At 42.1% G+C, this 13,240-nt stretch overlaps 1 protein-coding gene across 4 annotated transcripts in view; it reads right to left on the minus strand.

The window, feature by feature from the left end:
* Nucleotides 1–13,240, minus strand: part of LOC5513116 — a 60,411-nt gene that overhangs the window by 39,533 nt on the left and 7,638 nt on the right. For all 4 annotated transcript variants that reach the window (XM_048726784.1, XM_048726785.1, XM_048726783.1 and 1 more), the window contains exons 7-17: nt 12,889–13,135; nt 11,266–11,663; nt 10,121–10,370; nt 9,424–9,803; nt 8,387–8,612; nt 7,179–7,567; nt 5,767–5,991; nt 3,628–3,870; nt 3,114–3,434; nt 2,448–2,653; nt 1,739–1,895 (exon numbers count right to left, since the gene is read on the minus strand). In XM_048726784.1, the coding sequence (XP_048582741.1) occupies nt 1,739–1,895; nt 2,448–2,653; nt 3,114–3,434; nt 3,628–3,870; nt 5,767–5,991; nt 7,179–7,567; nt 8,387–8,612; nt 9,424–9,803; nt 10,121–10,370; nt 11,266–11,663; nt 12,889–13,135 (3,042 nt within the window). The remainder of the gene's footprint in view (nt 1–1,738; nt 1,896–2,447; nt 2,654–3,113; nt 3,435–3,627; nt 3,871–5,766; nt 5,992–7,178; nt 7,568–8,386; nt 8,613–9,423; nt 9,804–10,120; nt 10,371–11,265; nt 11,664–12,888; nt 13,136–13,240) is intronic.

Below are 13,240 nucleotides of genomic sequence, written 5' to 3' on the forward strand. Positions count from 1 at the left end.
ATCATCACCACCACCATCACCACCACCATCATCACAACCATCACCACCACCATCACCATAACCACCACCATCAAAATCACCCCATCATCATTACTATCACCATCACCACCACCATCACCATCACAATCACCACCACCATAACAACCACCATCACAATCACCCCATCATCATTACCATCACCATCACCACCATCACCACAACCACCACCACCACCACCATCATCATTACCATCAGCATCACAATCACCACCACGACCATCACCACGACCATTACCCCCTTCACCACCACCACCAACTATCCCCTTCTATCCCTCACGCTTGTGGATCATCACATCCTAATAGCAACAAGACGTGAATGCAGTAAGAAAAGGGATGTGCTAAAAGGCGGCATCTCAAGGACCGAAATTCAGAAAAAAAGGAAATAGTTCTAGTAATTCCCTGATCAAAGCTTCCATACTTTCCCAAAAAGATCTTTGGACAATTTGAGTTGGTGGTTATCTTATTGCCGGTGAATATTAACAACTAGACGTGAATGCAGTAAGAAAAGGGATGTGCTTAAAGGCGGCATCTCGAAGACCGAAATTCAGAAAAAAAACTGAAATAGTGTTGCACTTTTGCTCGGTGTGTTAAACACTCACCCGTAAGTATCTTATGGAACTTGCACTCTTCCTCAGTGTGTTAAACACTAACCCGTAAGTACCTTATGGAACTTGCACTCTTCCTCGGTGTGTTAAACATTCACCCGTAAGTGCCTTATGGAACTTGCACTCTTCCTCGGCGCGTTAAACACTCACCCGTAAGTGCCTTATGGAACTTGCACCCTTCTTCGGTGTGTTAAACATTCACCAGTAAGTGCCTTATGGAACTTGCACTCTTCCTCGGCGCGTTAAACACTCACCCGTAAGTGCCTTATGGAACTTGCACCCTTCTTCGGTGTGTTAAACATTCACCTTCAAGTACCTTATGGAACTTGCACTCTTCCTCGGCGCGTTAAACACTCACCCGTAAGTGCCTTATGGAACTTGCACCCTTCCTCGGTGTGCTAAACACTCACCAGTAAGTGCCTTATGGAACTTGCACTCTTCTCCCTCGTTATTTTAAACACTCACCTTCAAGTGCCTTATGGAACTTGCACCCTTCATCGGTGTGTTTAACACTCACTCGTAAGTGTCTTATGGAACTTGCACTCTTCCTCGGTGTGTTAAACACTCACCCATAAGTACCTTATGGAACTTGCACCCTTCCTCGGTGTGTTAAACACTCACCTTCAAGTGCCTTATGGAACTTGCACTCTTCCTCGGTGTGCTAAACACTCACCAGTAAGTGCCTTATGGAACTTGCACTCTTCTCCCTCGTTATTTTAAACACTCACCTTCAAGTGCCTTATGGAACTTACACTCTTCGTCGGTGTGCTAAACACTCACCCGTATGTGCCTTATGGAACTTGCACTCTTCCTCGGTGTGTTAAACACTCACCCGTAAGTGCCTTATGGAACTTACACTCTTCCCCGGTATGTTAAACACTCACCCGTAAGTGCCTTATAGAATTTGCACTCTTCCTCGGTGTGTTAAACACTCACCCGTAAGTGCCTTATGGAACTTGCACTCTTCCTCGGTATATTAAACATTCACCTTCAAGTACCTTATGGAACTTGCACTGTTTCTCGGTATATTAAACATTCACCTTCAAGTACCTTATGGAACTTGCACTCTTCTCCCTCGGTATGTTAAACACTCACCTTCAAGTGCCTTATGGAACTTCAAGCTAGCGCAGCATTGCCCAGGAGGCGAGCACTCGGTCGCAACTACGCGTATATAGCGAGCTCCGGACAAGGGAGGAAGAAGGGTATAAACAACCCCTGTAGTGTCCCCGGGCGATCTCTTATGATGAAATATCTAAAACAGAACATTATTGACAATATATCGCATTTTTAGCGCAAAATGTTATGGGCTTCTCTCAGTTGGATGTTCAGCATTTGTTGAACAGAGGATGGAAAATACTTAAAATCACTACAAAGGTCCCTGATAAAAGCACTTGTTGTTATCCCAGCCTATCCCGGGCTCTCCCACAGGCTATAGTACATAAAAAAAGCTTCTATTTAGTAGATATGAAATATCATAGAATTCGAACTCATAAAAGTATCTTTTTCCGAATCTTGTCCCCAGAGTTCTTTTTTTTTCTGCGCATGCGTCGCCAAATGTCAAATAGCTTTCAAATCACTATAAAATGTGAACAAATAATAAACCGCCTTTACAAACATTAGCGGAAAACGCGCGAATTTCAGGATATCCACCCCCCCCCTTTTTAAGTGAAAGATCTAAGATCTATGTGACCTATCAAAAACCACTGGATCAGTTATTAGCTCTATCTGGCCATTATCCACCCCCCATTATAAATTCCTCGATCCGCCCCTGGGCCCCGCCGCTCCTGGAGTATTAACGGCTCACCATTCGTTGATGGTCCGAAGGATAAGAGGCCCAGGTCTCGTTATCTGTGCTGTACTCAATATAGAAGGTCTTGATACAGGCGCTGCTACAGCAGTAAACTTCCAGCTTTTGTAGAACGTCTACGAAAGAATCCATAAAAAGCTTGGGGCCAGCATCTGGGCCGATAAAGCTTGCATTGGATACTTGTAATACATCGAGACCTTTGGCTACAAATAGAAATGGCAAATAATGATAATAATGTACTCGGCTCTAAAATGTACTCGAAAATAAGGAGGGAAAAGAAGGGACGAGATTCCTTTATCGCTTGCGATTTACACACGCGCTCCCCCTTCTATCTTTTCTTGGCTAGTAGGACAGAAGCCGGCTTAACATAGGCCCCAAGACGAGTTTCGACATACTCAACATCAGCGTGCGCACAATTAAATGGCACGAGTCATCGTCTAATCACTTGTGTCGCACATCTGTATCTTTCGGACTTCGGACTCGGAAGGGCGCCACTCCCCAGGGTCCTTCAAAACAGACATGCTTCTTATATACGGCCGGGGCCATTATTTTCAGAAGGGGGTTGGGGCAGCTTATTCCCTCCCCTCTTCTTCCTTAAATGCTAAAATAGGGGATGGGGTATTACCTCTTCTGTTGAAATAACTAGCGCTGTTATCCACGTACCTTTATATTTGAAAACCTCGATCTCGTCTGGCTGAAAATAGTAAGTCCCTGCAAGAAGTTTTCTAGCCTCTTCGCGTGACATAGGAGAAGAGAGGCCTGGACATGTCACTTTGGATAGATTATATACTTGACCAAGATCACTTAATGACACGCTGCCAATATGCAAATCATCCCGTCCGAAAACTGGGCCGGACACGGGTACGTGCCGCGCGGCCTCGGCCCTCGACTTGGGATAGATCTTGAAGGGAGCACAACCGATAGGACTTTTTAAGCTGAACAAGAATGAAGTCGGGGTGTCTATCATACCATTAGGATTGCTGGCTGAAAATGCAAGAAATCATAGCCGGGTCAAAAACTTTTAAGATAAAGAACTCGCGTCATTGGAGTGCAAGATGCCAGGAGTGGAGTGCAAACAGCAAGGAGGTACGGAAAAGCTTTGTGAATTTCCATAACGACTCTTTCGCTGAGGGAGAAGGCAGTCAATACTAGTCAGGTCTAAAGTAGTTATTATCACCTTTCCATGGTACGTCCAGCAAACCACCGAAGACAAACTCTTTGACCTTGACAATTACCAAAGTAGCGCTAATCGAAACATCGGATTCACACGTCTTGTAGAAGTCCGCAGGATTAAAGCCGTGTTTTGACGCACGATAGCAGAGCTCAAACCCCGAAACCTCATCCATTAGAGGCTCTAACATTTTCCGGAGGTGCAGTGTCTCTTCCCTCTTGTAATCCAGTATGCGAGAGTGGATGAACTCTACGTGAAATCAAAAAGAGAGTTATGAAAAGTTTATCATTTTCAATGAAAGCCCAGCACATGATTAACTGGATAAATATTTGAACATTTTTTACCATTTTTTCCAGTGAACAGACGGAGACAAAGAAAAGCTGCAATAGCACAAGGCGACCGACTGTTATGCAACTATCCTGTCTTGCAAACAATGCTTTGATCAAATAACCGATATGCAACAAACTAGTCGCACTCTGGATAACCGAATAACCGGCATTCGATTTGCAGCATTGTAGTTACACAATTTTCAATTTAACCCATTGACTCCTTTTCCGACCGGCGGGGCTTCAAAACACAGCATTCTTATGACCCAATAGAAGTCCTAAGGTACTTTCCAGATGTGCTAAATGTGTATTTAAACAGCAACAACAACAACAACAACAACACAACAACAACGACAACAACGACAACAACAGCAACACAACGACAACAACAATGACAACAACAACAAAAACAAGAACAACAACGACAACAACAACAACAACACAACGACAACACAACGACAACAACAACAATGACAACAACAACACAACGACAACAACAACAATGACAACAACAACAACAATACAACGACAACAACAACAACAACAACAACAACAACAACAACGACAACGACAACGACAACAACAACACAACGACAACACAACGACAACAACAACAATGACAACAACAACAACAACAACACAACGACAACAACAACAATGACAACAACAACAACAACACAACGACAACAACAATACAACGACAACAACAACAACAACAACGACAACAACAACACAACGACAACAACAACAACAATGACAACAACAACAACAACAATACAACGACAACAACAACAACAATGACAACAACAACGACAACAGCAACACAACGACAACAACAACAACAATGACAACGACAACAACAACAACACAACGACAACAATGACAACAACAACAATACAACGACAACAACAACAACAACAACAACAACGACAACAACAACAACGTGCTGTTATGTTTGCTGTTATGTTTGCTGTTATGTTTGCTGTTATGTTTGCTGTTATGTTTGCTGTTATATCAGCTGTTATGTTTGCTGTTATGTTTGCTGTTATGTTTGCTGTTATGTTTGCTGTTATGTTTGCTGTTATGTTTGCTGTTATGTTTGCTGTTATGTTTGCTGTTATGTTTGCTGTTATGTTTGCTGTTATGTTTGCTGTTATGTTTGCTGTTATGTTTGCTGTTATGTTTGCTGTTTTATCAGCTGTTATGTTTGCTGTTATGTTTGCTCTTATGTTTGCTGTTATATCAGCTGTTATGTTTGCTGTTATATCAGCTGTTATGTTTGCTGTATTTGTTTGCTGTTATGTTTGCTGTTATGTTTGCTGTTATGTTTGCTGTTATGTTTGCTGTTATCTCAGCTGTTATGTTTGCTGTTATGTTTGCTGTTATGTTTGCTGTTATATCAGCTGTTCTGTTTGCTGTTCTGTTTGCTGTTCTGTTTGCTGTTCTGTTTGCTGTTCTGTTTGCTGTTATGTTTGCTGTTATGTTTGCTGTTATGTTTGCTGTTATGTTTGCTGTTATGTTTGCTGTTATGTTTGCTGTTGTTGTTGGGTTATACTAAACAAAGAAAAGAAAAACATCTGTTGCAGAGAATCAATGACACCCCAATATACTTCATGTCGTCTAAGGGCGCTCCCTTGATATGCTAAAAATTTAGCATATCAAGGGAGCGCTCCCTAGATATGCTAAAAATTAATTCTTTCAACTTTCAAGTCTGCTAAAAGCCGGAGTTTAAAACTCAAAATGTGTAATTCCTGTTAAAAAAAGCCAAGGAGTTAAAACTTAGAATATCTAGTGTCAGCTTGTTGAATAATGCGCTCACCTGGATACTTCATCCAAAATGACACCGTCATACCACCTAAGCACTTGTCGGGCGACTTTATACATGTCTGGCTGTAGTCCCCTAGGTTTACCCAACCATTACTGTCCGTGTCGATAGAGTTCAACTCTGTGGATATGCTGTCGGTGGTGACGGCGCGAGGAGCTGTCGATGAGGCATCTTCGATATTTCCACTGCCATCCTTCGCCAGTCTCCACTTGTGTTTAACTGCAAATGAACACGTGAAGTCAAGAAGCAGAAGCAGCTTTCAGTATCACATCATGCGCGAGAGGGGCACTTAATTCTACTATTTTTAATCTTTCCACTAAGGTCGGATAGGGAAAGAGTGGTGGATAAAGATTATTTCAATGATGATCAAATTCTTGAAAGCAGTATAACTTATAAAGTCTTCCAAGTCCTCCATTGTCTGTCGCTAATTCTAATAAATATTTTGCTTAAAAGGGGCAGTTCTTGAATCCACTGAAAAAATCTTTTGATCCATCTCTGAGAATGGCAGAGGAAGCGACTAACAAACAAAGCCATTGCCTTAGAGAAATCCACATTCATCCAGTCAGTCAATGTCAGACAGTTAGATTTAGTTAGAACAACAGTACACGTCAGGCGCGTACACAGGGCCCTTGGCTGCCAAAAGGCGGTCATTTTTAATTAAAGGATCTTCAAATATGAATACGTTTTTCATATGTTAACTATGGGCGCCCCCTCCCCCCCCCCCCCCCCCCTCAGCCAATCCTGGGTACGCTAGAGAACTAAGACAAATAAGAGCTGTAGACGGACAGACGGCTACTCTACTATTATTTCATTTTTAGCTGTTATCATAATCAAATACGGTATGTATAAGGTAATGTATTGTCTGTCTTGGCTAATGTACAATGAATCTTTCGAGCTCTTACTGTCTAATGTGGAAATGCCCTTTCGGGCTTCACTATTCAGTAAGGTGCAATGCTCTTCAAAGTCTACCAAATTTGTTTATTATTGAGGCTGTTTGTGCAATTTCTCTGTCAAGCACATTTTTAGTTATCATAATCTCATACGGTGTGTATAAGATAATGTATTGTCTGTCTTGGCTGATGTGCAATGGCTCTTTCGAGCTTTCACTTTCTAGTAATGTGCAATGCCCTTACAGGTATTTTCAAGAACTCGTCAGAGTTTGGCAAATTATTCAACACCCGCATCCCACCACGTTCCTATTTTGCTTAAAGTAAATCGGTGATGCTATAGCTTTAAGGAAGGAATTCAGAGTTTCCTGAAGCGGCAGTAAAACATATAACGTGTGGAGAATTTGTAGATGTTTGGCTTCCATATATCCCCCCCCCCAAAAAAAAAAAAAAAAAAAAAATTACAAGATCCTGATTCTGACACCACTTAATTTTTGGGGTGATCTCATCTGCACTTACCCTTAAACAAATTACACATAAAAACTGGTAAGGTGTCGACATTGCCGTGCGTCCAATGCCTTGCTAGGTTCCAGGGGATGTACGAGTCCCGGATGAGCTCACAGCCACCTGCTTTGCTCCAGCTGGAAGTCAGACTGGTTGCCTTGAAGTCAAATAATGTTATCTGTCCGGAGAAGGCATAGTCTGGCTTTGGAACACCATTTCTATTTGGAAGCTGTCCAATCATTAATGACCCATCGGTAACAATAAAATCTGACTTCAGTCCGGTTCCTTCCATGATAGTTTCCCCGTCGAACATGAATTTCCATTTACCATCAGCACTATTCCATGTAAAGCAGACGTGTGACCATCGAGAGTCGTTCACCATGGGCGTCGCCAAATTGATGGTTCTGAAAATGGATATTTTGTTAGAAAAAGTTGATTATTTCAAAAAGTATGTATGCAAGCAAGCAAGCGAGTGGGTGATTGAGTGGGTGTATGAGTGGGTGGCTAATTGAGGGTGAGTGACTGAGTGAGTGAATATGTGGTGGTTGGATGAGAGTGACTGGGTGAGTGAGTGAGTGAATAAGTGGTGGTTGGATGAGAGTGAGTGAGTGGGTGATTGAGTGAGTGAGTTAGTGGATGAGTGAGTGGGTGGGTGATTGATTGAGTGGGTGAGTGAGTGCGTGAGTGAATGATTGGGTTAGTGAGTGGGTGGCTAATTGAGGGTGAGTGACTGATTGAGTGAGTGAGTGAATAAGTGGTGGTTGGATGAGAGTGAGTGAGTGGGTGATTGAGTGAGTGAGTTAGTGGATGAGTGAGTGGGTGGGTGATTGATTGAGTGGGTGAGTGAGTGTGTGAGTGACTGAGTGGGTGAGTGATTGAGAGAGTGGGTGGTTGAGTGAGTGAGTTTGTGATAGAGTGGGTGAGTGAGTTGGTAATAGAGTGGGTGAGCGAGTGGGTGAGTGATTGAGTGGGTAGGTGGGTGAGTGGGTGTGTGAGTGATTGAGTGAATGGGTGGGTGGGTGAGTGGGTGATTGATTGATTTAGTGAGTAGGTGGGTGAGTGGGTGAGTGAGTGGGTGGGTGAGTGGGTGGGTGGGTGAGTGAGTTGGTGGGTGAGTGAGTGGGTTGGTGGGTGAGTGAACGAGTAATAATTATATCTATATGTAAAAATGCATGTAACGTAAGTAGGTTAGTAATTAGGCAAGGAAAGGTTCTAACACTTACATTGTCTCATCACTAAAATCCAAGTAAAATGCAGAACCATCTGAAATCGATAAGGTGAGAATACTTGACACGCTGTAAAAGCCAAATAATCCTTGACGTCTCTGGCTTATGGCCGACTTGATGAAGGTGCAGACGTAAAACGTTTTGAAACCTTTCACCTTTGTGTACAAAATATAGTCCTCTGGACTTGTGCCAGGGAACGAAAGGGCGTACTTCTTTTCAATCTCTGTAGAAAAAAAAGGTACTCTAAAGCAACTAAAGTTAATGATGACAATGATGATGACAATAATAACAACAACAATAACGATGGTGATGATAATAATGTAGTAGTTTAGTAGCAGGAGAGACTTCCGTAGTACAGTAACAAAGGAAAGAGAGAAATATATCTTTAATTGAAATTATGTTTTATTTATGCCTTATTCCCCAATCGTCAATAATCAGAGAGGCCTTATCCCCCAATAATCAATAATAAGAGAGGTGATGCACATCCTGAGCTCTGTTAACTGGGCAAGAACTACAGCGATCATTTGTTTGAATCTGGCTAGGAGTTTGACCTCCTAGCCGCTTTATTCAGTTTATTACTGATTAACAATACAACTCAGATAATAAACTAGTGTTGTCTATGATGACAAATAAATTCGCAAAAGCTAATAGAATTGGCCCAGTAAAGGTAAGGGCAACATAGACGCCAATTGCGAGTGACGAAGGAAACGAGCCGCCCCACCCCAGGCATGTGCAACACCAGAACCCAAGGAAATGAGCACTACATAAAACGTAATTGCAATGATATTGGCCCGTGCCAAGATTTATTGCAAACATATCACATATCCTTATAATTAAATCGAATGGTAAGGGAGAAGACTATTAGTTATTTTTATTTGGGTGGGAACTGACCCTTGCCAGCTCCAAAACAGAATTCTATGAGAAATTGGAGACCAGAGGTTGCTATTTCATCGAGTTCCAGGGAAATGACTGACCCTTGACAGCCATACCCTTGAACTTGACAAATTGTTTATATTTAACGTAAAACAACTCACCCGTTCTTTCTCTGATTTTCATCGATGCTTCTTTTTGCGAATATTGAGAGTTAAGTGTATCAAAAAATATGCCTCTATTATTGCCTGTTGCCGATATATCTGAGTATTCCCCATTGAGACTTGAGGAGCTTTCACGGCAAATGCCGTCGTTCCATCCTGGTGTCTTGTATGTTTTGACACAATCATTCAAGCCATCCTTGTCTTTTGTTCGAAAGCGATGGTTAATAAGACCAGTCATAAAGTCGCCGGCCATACCACTGTACGTTCCTACACCTTCAATTATATGTTGCGACTCGTGATTCACAAGAAATGCATCGAAGGCCGAGTATGTTGGCCCCTCGTGATCCCGTCTTCTGATTTCTATCAGGGCTGTTTGGGATCTAAAAATAAGATAAACGACCTTGATTATTACAACCGGTTATGACGATACTGTATTGGGAAATTTGAGGCTACCACCATTTTTGATCTGGGTACTAAACGTTACCTATAGGTGGAAGGGGAGAGGGGTTCAGAGACGACAGAATTAAATTTCTTATTTGAAAGTTGAACGTTGCATAAAGATGCCCACAAATGTCGAGTTTTTGGAGGCTTTTAACCATCAAAGTCATTCATACTCATTTTAAGGGAAGTGAAGAGAATAAAAGAAAAAGGGAGGCGACGAGGGAAGGGAAGGAGAAAGAGGGAGGCTAAGTCGTACCGATACGTTGTCCAAGCTTTATTGAGGCCGAGCCAAAACTCTCCATACGCAACTCCGAAGCCGAGACGGTAAGAATCCATTCCACGGCTAAAATTCACGGAGCCGTCAAACCTGTTATGCACGACAAGCCACCCACCACCATTTGTCTGTTGGTCGCAAAACCCCGTAAAGTATTGGTCACGTTGAGGAGTGAGCATGTAGTAACCATTGGACTTGTAGCCTCTCTTGAGTACTCCCAGGCAGTCGGAGCCTATCGAAACACACATTCCAGATGATTCCAGATGATTCCAGATGATTTGAATATTTGGGAAACTCGGACCAGCCTGTTTAGCATATATATTATTCTATTCCTATTAAAACTGTTGATTTAATAGTTAACGATTGCAAGGTTGAATAAAAGAAATAAAAAAAAACACCTTTTTTCTTACATTGTTGTCCTAGCAACATGAATCAAGGTGATGCTTTATTAACAAGGTCTGGATGGGGGGGGGGGGGGGGGGGGGGTCTGTATGTCGGTAGTTAGTTAAAGTTTCCATAATTTGTTGGTAGTCGGTAAGTATTATCGGTCTTTGTCGGTAGTCGGTGAATCTAAGCTAGTATTTGCTTTTGTACCAGATTTCATATATAAACAAGATTAAACATTATTTAGGATTGATTAGTAATTAATAGCTTCTTGATAATAATTTAATTAAGGGTTAATAATTAACTGAAATGTTGATGCAACAGGAAATGAAATTAAATAGATTGACGATGGAAGTAAAGACTACCGGTTATATTAAAATGTCGGTAGTCGCGCTATTTTTTGGTCACTAGTTATTTTCATGTTTTGTCGGTAGTCAGTTTTAAGCACTTTTTAAGCCGTTTGTCGCTAGTCGGTTAACCCCATCCAGACCCTGTATTAACCCCCAGGCACTTATTCCCGTGTCAACATTAAGGCTGGCGTGACTGAGGTTTGATGCATGATACACAATCTCAAAGAGGGGAAGGGGAATACGAAGAAAGGAAATTAAATGTGTTGATCTCAGTGAATTTTAGCTCTCTAAAAGCTCTCTAAAAGGGGAAAATACCGACGAAAATAAATAATACGCAAAAAATCATTGACAAATGTTGAGCAGAAAAAGAATATAAAATTTGTTAGACCTCACCTTTTCCCAAAGGACATGAGCTCCTGACGAGTGAGGCGCCTGCGTGTATATCACTTATAACATTTCTCCAGGCAAGCAAGTTCCCTCCCAGACATGTAGCACATTTTGTCGACAATTCTCTGATAGTCCTTCGAGACACAATATAGCTCCAGATATTTAGTCGACTCATTCGTCCTGAAAATCGTTGATTAGCTTGAAAGCCAGCTCCATAGCTCTCCTGCTCTTGTCCAAAAACTGCTGAAAGTTGCCCTGTGAACGGGCGCATCCACTCTGAATTATTGGCAGCCAAGATACTCTCCCCGTTCAAAAACAACTCTATGGTTCCATTGACACCGTTCACCGTGACACATATGTGATACCAATCCATGGAATGGAGATTGTATGGTGTTGTGATTCGCCTGTGGATAAACAGTATGTCAGTATCAGTTGATCCCCCCGGGGTCCACAAAATATTCTTATTAATGAGGTGTCATTATAAGGCGATTTACAGAAAATGTATGAAGAATTATACTGAGGCAGCGGAGTGGTCCCATAACTGGGGGGGGGGGGGGGGCTTAAGTTTGGGGGGGGGGAGGAGTGGGTAGGGGTTTCAGGGGGAGGGGTGGCTGGTGGTTTCAGCGGGGTGGTGGTGGGGGGGGGGTGGTGGTTTTTAATTATTAAGCCCTATTTATAAGAACGCTGGGAATAACCTAGGGTTTTTTTGCACGGGATTTTAAACAGTTCAACAAATTTGTTGTCGGGTGCATAAGTACCTCTATAACCCGTTGGTTAAAAAAACAGTTAATATATAAAGAAATATTCGCTTAGAAAAGTGCCCTCCCCTTTCGCCTCCCCTGTTATATTGTGACCTTTATTATGAGATGCCCCCCGTAACGCCCTTGTGCATTGGCTACGCGACATGCACTTAACAGTCGAAATAAACGTCAAACTTTTTAAAAACAAAAGTTAATAAGACTCTTTTTCTGTCCAAGACGTTCTCGGGATAATGAAATCATGACTATAGAGGGGGTGTTTCTGGGTCACCCGTTGTAAACGTGGTACTAGGGGAAGTAGACGGACATTATGGGTCATTAATAACATGTAATAGGACCCCCCCCCTCCATGATGGGGGCAACTTTGGCAATTAATCCCCTCACTTGTTTCGCTGTTTCTTTATGTAATGCTCCGTAAAAGGACTATACACCTAACGGCAAGTGCACGTGGAATGTCAAAAATTCTAGAGATTTGGTCCAAGACAACATTATAGCGTAAGATACAGCTTTTCAGGTAAATTTTATGTGGGAACCATAAGCCAAGTAAAAGCTATTGTTTCACCACAGAAAATCATAAGATAAGATAAGATATAAATGGGAAAGGACACGTTTCATGCAATTTCCTCGAAATCTTACTATCGTCTGTATGTTCTGTCTGCATGTTTAGTCCAAAAAGATCCTAAGTGGTAAAGCTATGATAAAGCTTTTTGACGCAGGACATTGGGACTTTGCCTAGTTCTTAAGAGCTATTGCGCTTATAGTCAAAGCTCTACGAGCGGCAGACTCCCATCACTACACCCTCTAGGCGGACGCCTCGAGACCTCTGACAGTGTTGAGGCATTGTGCGAGTTTCTATAATGATGGTACTTACACTTCCTTATTGTGCTTGTGTATCTTAATAACACGACCGCTGTCCACTGTCATGACAATCAGCGCGTTATAGTCGCTAGTTTCAGCGATTGATACGAGTGTATGTAGCGAATTGTCTCTCGATGCATTGAACCAAAGACACATGGACATATGGTTTAATGCTTGATTGGGAATAAGGACTGACGCATGAGCATTGGGCAGTGATTTCAAAAACAGCCAGTCAGCATTGACGCTTGTTCTATTGCAATCTGAAACACGCGAACGATTATCTTACAAAAGCCACACAGTCATTAACACATTCATTAATGCCATAGACGCATATGTACAATTACACTGATACTCTTATTCTCACA

The sequence above is a fragment of the Nematostella vectensis genome, chromosome 4 (assembly GCF_932526225.1).
Source record: "Nematostella vectensis chromosome 4, jaNemVect1.1, whole genome shotgun sequence".
Classification (NCBI taxonomy): Eukaryota; Metazoa; Cnidaria; class Anthozoa; order Actiniaria; family Edwardsiidae; genus Nematostella; species Nematostella vectensis.